Here is a 14,626-nt window from a genome sequence, read left to right as displayed (position 1 = left end):
ATTGTTGTGATGGATTGATTTTCCAAATGCATTTATTTTACTGCCCCTGAAATTACTTGTATTCTCATTTGGCTGAAATTTTCAATAGAAAAGATATTTGCTAACATGGATTTCTAACATCTATTATTTAAGTTTATTTTGTGTTTTTGACAGTTTTTCTGTTCTTAAATGAACCACAAAATAAGTCTATAGTCAGGGTCTCAAAATAATGGTCGGATGGGACAGGTGTTTTGTGAAATATTCTTAAGGTGAACAGTCAATTTCTTGCTGAATAATTCAAACATTAGAATGTCACAGCCTGAATGTTTATATGTAATATCATTACATAGTTTGACTATATGTCTAACTAGGTTCTATCATACTTGGTGACTATTTCATGGAAAGCTGAGGAACGTGAGAAATCTATTAAGTGGACTGCAGATCAACTCTTGAGCTCAGAGTTAAGCAAAAAGTTGCCAAGCAAGACACTTGGGGCCTCAAGTATAACGCCGTGTGTAGAATTCACACTAAAACATGGTGTACCGATAAAAGCGGAAATGTGCGCATGTACAAAAAAATCCAGATGCAGAAATCTGTGCGTACGCTATCTTCCACGTTCTTCCGGTACATAAATCCCGGTCAGCGTGAAAAGTAACGCGTGTGCATGCGCCTGTCGTCTCACCCTGTCTCCTCCCAGAATTACGCCTCTTTGAATATGCAAATCAATATAAATAGCCCTTAAGTTCAGTGTTTTGTGAAAAGACAATGGCAAAACCACGAGGGAAAAAAATAAAAGAATTTCAGCGAGTACCAAGCGAAGGCAAGGAAAAACACACTGTTTGTTGTAAACAAAAAAAGGAAGTTGATCAAGTGACAGAGTGGTGGAGAAATTGGAAAGTTCAAGTTCACAAAATCACACCATGCCCGAAATAAAAAAGAAGTTGTCAGATATCAAAGTCGCCATGAAAAGGCGAGTCGTAGCCCACGTTCTTAGTGTCATATGGAAGAGTGTTAGGGTACAGAGAGAAAAAGGGACACAGTGGGGGAAAAAGCTTGAAATATCAACTTTAATCGTGAAATTTCCACTTTAATCACGTTAAATAGTTTGTTTTGTATGTGTTCTTCTATGTGCGTGAATCACTACGTACTTCTTTAAAGGGCTTTCTCTTCAGCTGACAGGACACAATACATTAGATTCATGATATCACAGCTCGCTGAACAATTTAAATACTAAGATATAAGCTTGATATAATTTTCATGATGATAGGAATTAAAGCATGTATTAAACATGGGAACACAGTGGTGCAGTGATAGTGACGAACTGGCGACCTGTCCAGAGATCGTTTCTGCCTCTCGCAAGATGCTTGCTGTGCCATGTGTGACCTTCAATGAAATAATTTACTGCAGCAGTACTGTCTCTTTCAAACGTACTAACCCCCAATTCCTGTCCTTACTTTTCTTTCTCCAAGTAACTAATCGCCACACAATCAGCTCTGTAATAGATGTAAAGCCTTCTGTAAGCTTAGAACGCCGGTTCTTCAAAACCTTTAAGGAACATTGAACTATCTTTATAATACATGTTTAATTACTCCATCCTTCTATCCATCTAGGTCCTGCCAATCCCAGCAAGCATACAGCGTGAGGCAGGAACAATCCCTGAACGGGGTGCCAGCTCATCGCTAGCGCTGTGAGCTCTCGCATGTTTAATTATTAACAATATAGATTATTTAAATGATGTTAAAATTTTATCTGTATAATGTAATAAACACACTTTGCTGCATTTCATTCTTAAAAATGATATCAAGAGCTCCAAGAAGATAGCGTTTGGAAATCTAAATTGACTTAGAAGCCAGTCATCATCATTTGCACATACGCGCTTTATAAAGTGGCTCAGGTTGTGCAATATATATATAGACTTGTGCATGGCTGAGGCAGCGTGTGCTAGATGCTGTATCCCGATAATTCTCTTTCCAATCAGCTGCTGTAGGGCTGTGATTCCACACTCGGATACAGTGGGATAAATACTCAGTGGTGCAGTGAGAGTAACAACGCTAAAGCCGTTATGTTATTTGGAATAGTTTGGCCATTCCGTGGACCATTATTTTGTTATAGGTTAATTACAATCAGATGCCTTAAACTAATAAACGATATGTGGTGAATTTCAGTGTATTTGATAAAGCCTCGTCAGGGATGTGGATCTAAAAAAGAAAGGGAAACTACACTGGAACAATAGCACTGCTTTGACACTGGGTGCCTCCAGTTTGCAAAACCGAGTGGAGAACTTGCGTATGCTAGGGACTGAGCTGGCATGAAAATGTGCACGGCTTTATGCCAAGTTTAGTTTTTATACATCGCAATGTGAGCGTAGAAATGGCATACGCAACATTTTTGTGTGCTTGCACCATTTATACATAAAGCTTCTGCTCTACCAATTAATGCTAGAAATTAGCTTGAAGATTCTTTTATTGAGATTTTCGTGCTGCCATTTTGTAGTGATTTTTGTGTCGTGGGCATTGCCGAGTATGTTTGAATGGCTGTGGCCTTGTTAGTGTGCAAAATGGAGTCATGTTGCTTCCACACTTGGCCAGAAGCTGTGAAGCATGATATTATCAATTGAACACTATTGGTTCACTGTCTGTGCAAATATCCTTATTTTGAAAAAGAGCAACCACCAAACTTTTAGAAACCTGTGTGCTCAATTTAATGATAGTTTAACATATAAAACATTTGTAGTATGGAAATTGTGTGATTGCTCTTTTTCAATATAAAGTTTTTTCCATTTTTTATTTATATATATATATATATATATATATATATATATATATATATATATATATATAAAAAAGATACTGCTGTTGGGTACTTTGATTTATGTACAGTTTCAGCAGGTCATTACCTTTATTCAGTTCAACCACAACTCTTAAGTAAACAATACAAACAAACAAAAATCTTATAGCTTTCCCCAAATCACTCCTGCGTTGACCGTGAATCTGATTACAGATTAGTATTTCAGAATTGACCTTCTGTTAATCCATTCACTGTACCTACTCGATTCAAATTTAGGATTGTAGATCAATTAAATATTGAACTGTCAATTTAAAACTAGCTTTTCTTTCTTCTTTTCTTTGGGAAGATTAATTTTTAAAACTCTACTTGTTTCTGTTTTAAATGTTAATGATTTTAGTCATTATCTTTCATTTATAAATGAGATGGGAGATGGTAATATGTCTTTACTTTTAATTTCTAGAAAAGAATCTTAGATGGCAGCCTGGGATTTGCTGCAGGGGTAAGTAATGTATATTTTACTTCTTAGATGGAGATGAAGAACATTCTTATTTGAATTTAGGTTCAGTTCATCCTGAACTCAGAATAGGGCTTAGTTATAGCCTTGGGAAAAGATTTAATGCCTTGTGGTCAGTGACACTCTTCTGTTAAAGAAGACTATTTCATACATTTTTTTTTAAGTTTCTGTAGATATAAACATGGATTATTACTGCAAATATTTGGCATCACATCAGATTGACATGAGTCTTCTGTTTTTCTCCCTAGTGGTTAACTGATTGAACTTCTAAAATGCTATTAGAATGCCTGATTTTAGGAGATTTAGTACTGGACGACATTATCCAAATTTAAGTTATCTACAAAAAATGCAACAGTAACTTGTGGTGGGATTTCAGTGAATTGCTTTAACAACTATTTGTCTTGTTGAAGATTTTGGAGTTTAACATACAGTAGATCCTGATTTTTGGAGCAGTGTGACAACTACCAGAAAATTTCAATGTGTTGTGTACTTTTACAACCAGAAGACATCTTGGGGGTGAAATGAGGTGATATGTCTGAAAAAAATGACACAGGTTTCTTATTTTTGTACTGTTTTTGCCAGAAGATCTGCATTCCGACAAGTTTTCATTTTGGTTATAAATAAAAGTTTTGAATTTTATTAGCAGTCACATGAGATACGCGCGTGGATTTCCCAGAAATTACCAAATTTTGTTTAGCATTTTGCCATTGTTTGTTTTTCTTGCAATCCCAAGATGTAGATTGTAGATAGAATGGTGTAGTATAAGAAACTTTTGTTTTATTAATGTACATCTGTATATAAAAAACAATTTATGTTTGAATTCTTTGTATAGCCTGTGATAACTTATAAATCATACTTGAAGTAGCACCCATTCAAGCTGTTCCATTTCAGAGAGATGTGAAATAATTCTGTTTCAGAGACTGAAATAAAAACTGCAAAAATTAGGCATACTCCGTTTTACATCTTTTGACAAATTCTTAATTTGCCAGTAAGTCAAAATTACTAGACATTAATTAATTAAATGTCTATTAATGCCAATTCAGCAATTATTGCATACCAGGTACCTGGAAATATGCAGAGTTTTTGGCTAATAACAAAGAAATGAGAAACACTGACCCATTCCATCACTAAGCAAAATGGTTCAGTGTAAATCGGAACATTCTAGTTTACACAAAAGACACATCAATTAAACCAAGCAAAAAACAACAGTTAAACAAAATGAAAATTCACTACAAACAGTAGCAGCTGGCATTACTTTACCTTTCATAAAACAGTAGATCATTTGCGTCCCCAGTGTATGTATAAGGATGATGTCAGAGTGTGTCACTCAGAAAATAAGGTATAGGATTGTGAGTCTGTACTGATTAATGTTGAGGGTGATGCACCCCTTGCCTTTTTCACTCAGGTACTAATTCAGATATTTTATATTTTTTGCTGGTTGGTTCTGGCTATCCCTGTGCCTTGGCGTCTTTTTGAAAACTTCCTGAGAAACTGTTTTCAAAGCTGCTTCACTACTAGGCACTGGCGTTCAGTATGAGTAGGCATTGAAGTTATGGCTCATTTTTTTTTTTTTTAATTTTATTGATTTTATTGTAATCATTCCATACAAATAGATCAATTTTTACAAAAATAGGATTGAAAACAAATCAACCCCCACCCCTGAGAAAGAGAGCATGGCCAACAGAGTAAAACTTAGCTAGTAAAAATAAGTAAATTGATGAGTTTAATAAGTGGATAAAGATAAATGGAGAAGAAAAAGAAATGCGAAGAGAATCTGCTTCCTCAGTGCTTTAAGAGCTTAAACTAAAATGTTATTGATTAGATCGTGCCAGGTTTTGAACAAGTTCTGCACAGATCCTCTAAGTGAGAATTTGATTTTTTCCAATTTCAAATAGTATAGAACATCAGTTACCCACTGACTTAAAAGAGGAGAGTTAGGATTCTTCCAGTTGAGCAAGATAAGTCTACTTGCCAATAGTGTAGTAAAGGCAATTACAGTTTTTTGTCCTTCTCCACTATAAGCCCATCTGGATGTACACCAAACACAACTGTCAATGGGTTAGGAGGTATTGTGATACCAAGGCTGTCTGATAGGCATTTAAAGATTTTGGTCCAGAATTATGTTAATTTGGTGCAGGCCCAAAACATGTGACCCAGTGAGGCTGGAACTTGATTGCAGCGTTCGCAGGTTGAATCTTGCCCTGGAAATATTTTGGACAATTTTAAACGAGACAGATGTGCTTGATATATAATTTTGAGTTGAATAATTGTATGCTTTGCGCATATAGAGCTTGAGTGAATTCTGTGCATTGCTACCTTCCACTCCTTTTCTGATATGTTGAGTGAGAGATCCTTTTCCCCACTGTCCTCTTGGATCTTTGAAAGGAAGGGACTGTAAAATGGTTTTATATATTGCAGAAATGCTGGCTGTATTCTGAGTGAGTGAAGCACAATTGGGTTGTTAATATATTGGCGATAACTTGCATTTACAGTGGGGCAAAAAAGTATTTAGTCAGCCACCAATTGTGCAAGTTCTCCCACTTAAAAAGATGAGAGAGGCCTGTGATTTTCATCATAGGTATACCTCAACTATGAGAGACAAAATGAGAAAAAAAAATCCAGAAAATCACATTGTCTGATTTTTGAAGAATTTATTTGCAAATTATGGTGGGAAAAAAAGTATTTGGTCAATAACAAAAGTTCATCTCAATAGTTTGTTATATACCCTTTGTTGGCAATGACAGAGGTCAAATGTTTTCTGTAAGTCTTCACAAGGTTTTCACACACTGTTGCTGGTATTTTTGCCCATTCCTCCATGTAGATCTTCTCTAGAGCAGTGATGTTTTGGGGCTGTTGCTGGGTAACACTGACTTTCAACTCCCTCCAAAGATTTTCTATGGGGTTGAGATCTGGAGACTGGCTAGGCCACTCCAGGACCTTGAAATGCTTCTTACGAAGCCACTCCTTCATTACCCGGGCGGTGTGTTTGGGATCATTGTCATGCTGAAAGACCCAGCCACGTTTCATCTTCAATGCCCTTGCTGATGGAAGGAGGTTTTCACTCAAAATCTGACGATACATGGCCCCATTCATTCTTTCCTTTACACAGATCAGTCGTCCTGGTCCCTTTGCAGAAAAACAGCCCCCAAGCATGATGTTTCCACCCCCCATGCTTTACAGTAGGTATGGTGTTCTTTGGATGCAACTCAGCATTCTTTCTCCTCCAAACACGACGAGTAGAGGTTTTACCAAAAAGTTCTATTTTGGTTTCATTCCTCTTCTGGATCATCCAAATGCTCTCTAGCAAACTTCAGACGGGCCTGCACATGTACTGGCTTAAGCAGGGGGGACACGTCTGGCACTGCAGGATTTGAGTCCCTGGCGGCGTAGTGTGTTACTGATGGTAGCCGTTGTTACTTTGGTCCCAGCTCTCTGCAGGTCATTCACTGGGTCCCCCGTGTGGTTCTGGGATTTTTGCTTACCATTCTTGTGATCATTTTGAACCCACGGGGTGAGATCTTGCGTGGAGCCCCAGATCGAGGGAGATTATCAGTGGTCTTATATGTCTTCCATTTTCTAATAATTGCTCCCACAGTTGATTTCTTCACACCAAGCTGCTTACCTATTGCAGATTCAGTCTTCCCAGCCTGGTGCAGGTCTACAATTTTGTTTCTGGTGTCCTTTGACAGCTCTTTGGTCTTGGCCATAGTGGAGTTTGGAGTGTGACTGTTTGAGGTTGTGGACAGGTGTCTTTTATATTGATAACAAGTTCAAACAGGTGCCATTAATACAGGTAACGAGTGGAGGACAGAGGAGCCTCTTACAGAAGAAGTTACAGGTCTGTGAGAGCCAGAAATCTTGCTTGTTTGTAGGTGACCAAATACTTATTTTCCACCATAATTTGCAAATAAATTCTTTAAAATCAGATAATGTGATTTTCTGGATTTTTTTTCTCATTTTGTCTCTCATAGTTGAGGTATACCTATGATGAAAATTACAGGCCTCTCTCATCTTTTTAAGTGGGAGAATTTGCACAATTGGTGGCTGACTAAATACGTTTTTGCCCCACTGTATAGGGGCACAAAGCAGGGAATATAAAGAAGTACTGCAGGATTTTATTTCTATTGCGGCCAAGCCTGTGTATATTCATCTATTTGTGTCCATTTCCAGGTTTTTATATCTTGTATGTTTGCTGCCCAGTAATAAAATTGGACGTTAGGTAGAGCCATGCCACCTTCTGCCTTAGGTCTTTGTGGGGTCGCTCTTTGGATACATGGATGTTTTAAATTCCAAATAAATGAGGTTATGGTTGAATCTAATTGCTTAAAAATGATTTATTGATGTATTTTGGAATGTTTTGAAATAAAAAGAGAAGCTTAGGAAGGATATTCATCTTAACAACGTTAATTCTTCCAGCTAGAGTGAGATGAAGGGTTGACCATGTATGCAAGTCTTGCTTAATTTTTTCCATACAGACGGCAAAATTTTGTTGATAAAGAAATTTATGTTTACTTGTGATGTTTACCCCATGGTATTTAAACTGATCTGCAGTGATAAAAGAGAAGGTGTCCAATCTAATATTGTATGCTTGAGAATTCACTGGGAAGAGCACACTTTTATTCCAATTAATTCTGAGACCAGAAATCTTTGAAAATTCTGTTAAGTGTTGATAGGACTGCAGGCACAGTATTTTTTGGGTATGATATATACAGTACCATATCATCTGCATATAGAGAAATTTTCTGTTCAAATCCTTCTCTGATAATCCACTTTATCTGATAAGCATTCCGATAGCGAACTGCCAGGTGCTCAATGTCTGGTAACACGTTCTAGTTTAAAGAAGTCTGAATAAGTGTTGTTAATCAAACTGAAGTTTCTGGATTGATATACAGTAGTTTGATCCATACACAAATGTTCGGGCCAAACCCAGATTTCTCTAATGTAGTGAAAAGGTAGTTCCATTCAATCATATAAAATGCTTTTTTTGCATCCAACGATGATAATATCTCTGGGATGTTTGACTTTGCGGGTGAATATATTACATTAAACAGGCGCCGAAGATTGGAAGCTAAGTGTTGGCCTTTAATAAATCCAGTTTGATCTTGTGGTATTGTTGAAGGCAGCACTTTCTCCATCCTTCTAGCTATGACTTTGGAGAGTATCTTAACATCATTATTCAGAAGTGAAATTAGTCTGTATGATGCATATTGTAGTCCTTATTTTGTTTAGGAAAGATGGTGATTAATGTTGGCGAAAAGTTTGAAGTAGAATGTGATTGTCTCTAGCTTCTGTGAATGTTGCTAATAAAAGGGGAACTAGCTGAGTGGAGAATTTCTTATAAAATTCGACAGGATAGCCATCAGGGCTTGCTGCTTTCCCACTCGTAATTGACTTTATAGCATTTTGTAATTCTGATAGTGCCAAAGGTTTATCCAATTCCTCTGCACTAAGAGTATCTGTTTGTGGTATCTGTAATGCATTAGATTGTGTGTTGTCTTATTTAAACTCAGTGGAATATAAGGATTTATAGTAGTCTCTAAATGTGTGCATTATATTTTTATGGTCAATGATTTTGTCTCTGTTGGTGATTGCTGGGATTGCATTGCGAACTTCTTGCTTGTGGATTTAGTTCAGATAAGAGCTTATTAGCTTTCTGTCCATGTTCGTAGTAATGATGTCTTGATTTAAAAGTGAGTTGTTCAGTTTCTTTAGTTGTTAAGAGGTTGAGCTCTGAATGCAGAGCCTGCCTTTTCCTATGAAGAGCCTCACTTGGACACCTGGCATGTTCTTGATCTATTCTAGTAATTTTGCTGGTTTCTCTGACACCTTTTTGGTTTCTAATTTATTTCTGTGGGAAAGATATGAGATAATCTCTCCTCTTAAGAAGACCTTCAGGGTATTCCTGCAGAGACCTCTGAGGATGTTTTTGCCTCTAGAAAAAAAACTGATTTATTTTGATATAAATTCCGTACAGTTCTCATCTGCTAATAAAAGTGGGTTAAGACGCCATCTGCGAGATGAGTATGTGGGGCATAATGATTTTAGCTCCAAGATCAGAGGGGCATGGTCAGAAATAACAATAGCGTTGTACTTGCAAGATTTAAGCATAGGAAAGAAATTGTTATTTATAAAGAAATAATCAGTTCTTGAGTAGCAATGATGCACTGGTGAGTAGAAGGAATATGTTCTTGAGTTTGGGTTTAGAAACCTCCAGGGGTCTAATAAGTTGTGGTCAGTTACAAACTGTGTAATTGTCTTTGCAGTGTTAGATGTCATCACTCCTGTAACAGGAGACCTATCTAAGTCTAGATTTATAGCACAATTAAAGTCCCCAGCTATTATAATTTTATGAGTGTTCACATTGGAAATGGATGTAAATACATTTTGCATGAATTCCCTATCATCCGCATTTGGTGTGTAAACATTTATCAAAATCACTTTACAGTTAAATAAATTGCCCATGACAGTCACATTTCTCCCTTCAGGATCAGATACCACATCTGATACCACACATGAGACTGTTCTATGTATTAGAATTCCCACACCTCTAGTTTTCTTTGTAAAGCTGAAATGGAACATTTGGCCAGTCCAGTCTTTTTGCAGCCAGAACTGATCCTTGCTTAATAAGTGGGTCTCCTGTAAAAATACTATTTTAGCGTTTAGACCTGTTAGGTGAGAGAATACTTTCTTTCTCTTTAATTCGTGATTCAGGCCTTTAACATTCCAGCTCACAAAGTTAACTGTCCCATCATGAAGACATTGATTCTGAATTTTTGATGTCATTTTGTAGTCTGAACTGGAAGTGAGACAGCTTTGACCTTAATTTTTTGCCATGCAGCCTATTGTTACATTGGTAATTATAATTATAAGGATTAAAAGGATAGACTAGATATAGCTTGCTTTCTTTCTCTCCCCCCTTATCCCCCCACCCCCTCATTTTGCCTCCCCACGTGAGGTTGGACCCCACTTCACAAAGTCCCAGTCCTCTGACATACCTAGAGACAGTGCATGTCCAAAACAAAACAAGCCCCCCAGCAGCGGCGTTTGAGGATTAAAAATTGAGATATCTATTGCCAATAAAGTCTAAGTATTATAAGCATAATCTTCAACAGTCTTGAAATATTAAGATAGTAAACCCAGGGAATGGTGTTAAAAAGTGGCCCTGGATATGCATAGTAAATCCTAATTCAATAATAACAATAACAATAAACCAAGGATATGATGTTAAAGTCTAATTTAGAATGGTGAAAAAAAACATACATACACATTTACACGTATAATTGTAATTAAAACACAAGCAGAAAGTGGCTGAGAAGAGAAAAGGATATATAATTATGGTACCAGTATCATTGCAAGCTGATCAGACAGCAGGTAATATCTTTTTGCCATGCCATGACAGGATGCGACTTACGATTGTATTTCAAAAAAGTGTCGGGATTAGATTTCTTAACTCTTTTTCTGCTTCCTCTGTAGTGGTGAAGATGTAATGCTTGTCTTGAATATCCACTTTCAGTTTGGCAGGATGCAAGAGGCTGCATCTGATATCAACTTTCTGTAACCGCTGTTTAATGTTGTAAAAAGCGGCACGTTTAGCAGCTGTTGAGGGTGAGAAATCAGGGAAAATACTAATGTGGTTATTTTCAAATAAAATCTCTTGTTTCTGTCTGAGAAGTGACCAGAGGTGGGTAGTAACGAGTTACATTTACTCTGTTACATTTACTTGAGTAACTTTTTAAAAAAATTTTACTTCTAAGAGTAGTTTTACTGCACCATACTTTTTACTTTTACTTGAGTACACTTGTGAAGAAGAAACAAATGTATTTTTGCCAGAGAGAAGTCGCCAGTGGATCTACTGCATGACTGTTTTACCAATCAGACGTAGCAACAATAATCACATGACTCAGTTTCACCAATCAGACATAGCCATGCAGTCACATGACCACACACAAACTTCCTGCGTCTGCAGCCTGTGAGAGACTTTTAGTCATGCTTTTAGTCTATTTTAGCGTTTAGACCTGTTAGGTGAGAGAATACTTTCTTTCTCTTTAATTTGTGATTCAGGGTATTTTTAGACTTTTAGTCCTGTTCACTGCTAAATGGTCACAGCTTCACTGCAAGAACCTTGAGAGCCAACTCCTGCTGGAGCTTAACCATAACTTCACTGAGTGAAGGACAAGCATGTTTTAACCAAACATGCACAGACACAGACAGTCATGGTAAAGTGAGACTTCTTGTATGTGCACAAGCTGCCTTGTTCTAATGTTATTTTCTATCAGCTGTGGTATTTGGAGGGCAAGTGTGTGACGATGTCGGTCCCCTACAGACTCTTTTTGTTTTTTTCTCCTTTTCTTTGATTCCCCCTTCTTTTTTTGTGCTGACCCGTATATATACACTCCCATCTCCGTTGGCCTTAATCACACGCCGCAGAAAGCAAATGAAGCAATTGAGAACAATCGCACCCGCACATGCAGGTGTGACTTGCTCCAACTACCTCATTAACTCCTCCCCGCGGTCATGCAGTTGCGCCTACGGACAGTGACACGGCTTTATGGATTTGAAACTGGCCTTTTTTTTTTTTTTTGAAGCTGTGGACCCACTACACCACAAAGTGAATATACAGTATTATACTGTCACTGTACAGTATATCTTACCACTGTAAGTAGTTTGCACTGTTCAAACATACGTTACCTACTGTAGGTATTGGCTTCAAAAGCTTTGTTGTGAAAAACTGAGATTTGGAACTTTGTGTTATTTGTGCATCTTTATTTTGTAAAGATGTTATTTATTTTTACTCATTTTTTATTATTTGGAAATAGTAGAATTAGCACATTTTTTTATATTTTTGTCCGTCTTATTATATTTCTAAAAATAATCATTTATTATGTTCAAACAGTTACTCAGTACTTGAGTAGTCTTTTCACCAAATACTTTTTTACTCTTACATGAGTAATTTTTTGCCTGACTACTTTTTACTTCTACTTGAGTAATATTATTTTGAAGTAACGCTACTCTTACTTGAGTACAATTTTTGGCTACTCTACCCACCTCTGGAAGTGACATTACATTAAACACAACAGGAGTCCTACGTTTAGAGGTATTTGATCCCCATATGCGATAAGCTGCTGCTATCTCGGTGTCTGATTTAAAGTCCTCTCCAATTATTTTTGAGAATAGTTTAGCTACAAATTTCACTGGGCTTGGACTTTCACGATTCTCAGGTAGACCTTTGATTCTAATATTATTCCTTCTGCATCCATCTTCCAGAGCAGCAAGTCTGTCTCAGAGTTTTTTGCATTCGGAATTCCCAGCCATTGCTTTTCCATCAGCGGTAGATTACAAATGTTCGGCTGTTTAAAATTGAGTTGTGAATGTCTGCTTAACATCTTCCAGATGATTGGCAAGTGCTCTCAGATTAGACGCATTCTCCTGAATATGTTCCTCAATTTTTCCCAGCATACCTTTAAAGGCTGCATCAAAGCGATTATACAGTACACCCCCAAAATTCGCGGGGGTTATGTTCCTAGAGCACCCACGAATTGTGAAAACCCATGAATTTTGGATGTGGTTAAAAAAATGTCTATTTTTATAGTTTAACTCTTTTAGGGGTAATTTTTTTTTTGTTTCTTTTCTCCCAGGGCTGAATATTTTTCCAAAAACTAACATTTTTTAAAAAATAACACAAAGCAATTGTTTAACATATGAAATCAACAAAAAATATTTACTTTTGACAAATGTTACTGTCTTGCATGTTGTATGAGCCTGCATACTCTATGATTTCACATATATATCACATACATTTTACACAGCAAAGTCTGATCTCGCTCAAAGCAGCTAATTTCAGTCATTGCCACATTGCACTCCTTACAATATGTGTTGCTTTGGTGCCTATTTTTCAATTGTCTGTTGCTGCACTTTCTCACATATATTGTTAGTGTGTACTGTAGAGAGACAAGTCACCCATTTGCCATCGTGCCATGCCACTGCCACCAAGTTTTCTGCCTGCATGAAAACCGTATTGTCACCTCTTTTCATCTTCTGAAACTTTATGAACTTTATGTATGGCATTATAGCCTGGCTCACCCCATGGGATTTGCTTCTGTTTATTACAGAAGTGAATAAAACTTTGCAGCAGCACGTACCTAAGCCACCAGGGGACAAAACACGTTTGGACCAATGCTCCCTGAAGTTATATCACCAGTTCTGTCCCATCTCTATTTGTAATGCCACAGCGCGCTTCATCTCGTCTTTCGTTGTGGGTTTCCACTTTGAAAAACGAGAATCCGATGCAAACGCAGCCCGTGATTCAAAAAAAATCTCTGCCTACCTGTTTGTCTCGTCTGACAGTAGCTGAAAAGCAGCATCAGGAGAGAGCAGCCTGAAGTACAGCAGCTGGTGATCTGTCGTGTCCAACAGCAAGCCATGCCGTCTTGTAAAATCCGGTAGCCAGATCGGCTCTCAACGGATCAATGTCTGTGTATTTATCCCATGCGAACCTTGCCGTAGATGCATCGGCTGTGCGAAGGCACTCAACTGGCAGCAGATCCGCTGGCGCGGCATCGGCTGGTGTCTGATCAGCTGATGCCGGCTTCTCACTCTCTTGCTCGATCTCCTGATCACTGCCAATAAAATCCGATTCTGAAAAATCAAGAGTCCAACTCCGTGATAATGCGCAAAACATCGTCTGCCGAGTGTTTTCTTTTCTGCACTTGCTTCGCTTTTTTGCTGCACTTTAAGTAAACGTCACAATTCACAAAGATAAAGTGAAGTTTGCAGTTCTCATGTACACTGGCAGATGGCAGACAATCCAGATGCCAACCACGAAACGATCCAGGACAAAATGAATAAGTACAGGTAACCCAACAGAAGGCAGGCAGAGAGACAGGAACTTGAAACACAAATTAAAAAAACTTTTTTTTTTGCTGTTGGTCACTGGACCCCTTTTTAAAAGCCGCACTGACATCCTTTGACCCCAACAGCCCCAACACCCTTAGCAGAAGACCAATTAGAGCTACTGCAGGGGCTGCTAAGAGTTCTATTGGTTACTTTCACCATCCCCAGCCATGTTTCCTCTACAGTTGCTTCCTGTTCTCTCTACAGTACAGTATTGCCACGAAAAAGGCATAAAAATTGTGGAGGATATTTACAGTTTCTGCTAACAATTATTAGATAGGTTCTAAGGAAAAATCTGCGAATGACTGAGGCCGTGAACTCTGAACCGCGACTTTGCGGGGATCTACTGTATACAGTCTTTATTATCCTGCCGCAGCTCCTGCAGCTCCAGCCACAGCTTCTTGTTTGTCTTCTCGCTTGTCTTGAGCAAACCATTTATTTCTTTCTTTATATTTG

The 14,626-nt window shown here is 37.8% G+C and overlaps 1 protein-coding gene across 3 annotated transcripts in view; it reads left to right on the top strand.

The window, feature by feature from the left end:
* LOC114665083 (zinc transporter ZIP11-like) overlaps positions 1-14,626 on the top strand; it is a 1,034,136-nt gene that overhangs the window by 20,596 nt on the left and 998,914 nt on the right. For all 3 annotated transcript variants that reach the window (XM_051936341.1, XM_051936342.1, XM_051936343.1), the window contains one exon: positions 3,227-3,265. In XM_051936341.1, the coding sequence (XP_051792301.1) occupies positions 3,227-3,265 (39 nt within the window). The remainder of the gene's footprint in view (positions 1-3,226; positions 3,266-14,626) is intronic.

The sequence above is a fragment of the Erpetoichthys calabaricus genome, chromosome 14 (genome assembly GCF_900747795.2).
Source record: "Erpetoichthys calabaricus chromosome 14, fErpCal1.3, whole genome shotgun sequence".
Lineage (NCBI taxonomy): Eukaryota > Metazoa > Chordata > Cladistia > Polypteriformes > Polypteridae > Erpetoichthys > Erpetoichthys calabaricus.
This window is presented reverse-complemented; position numbering and strand designations above follow the sequence as displayed.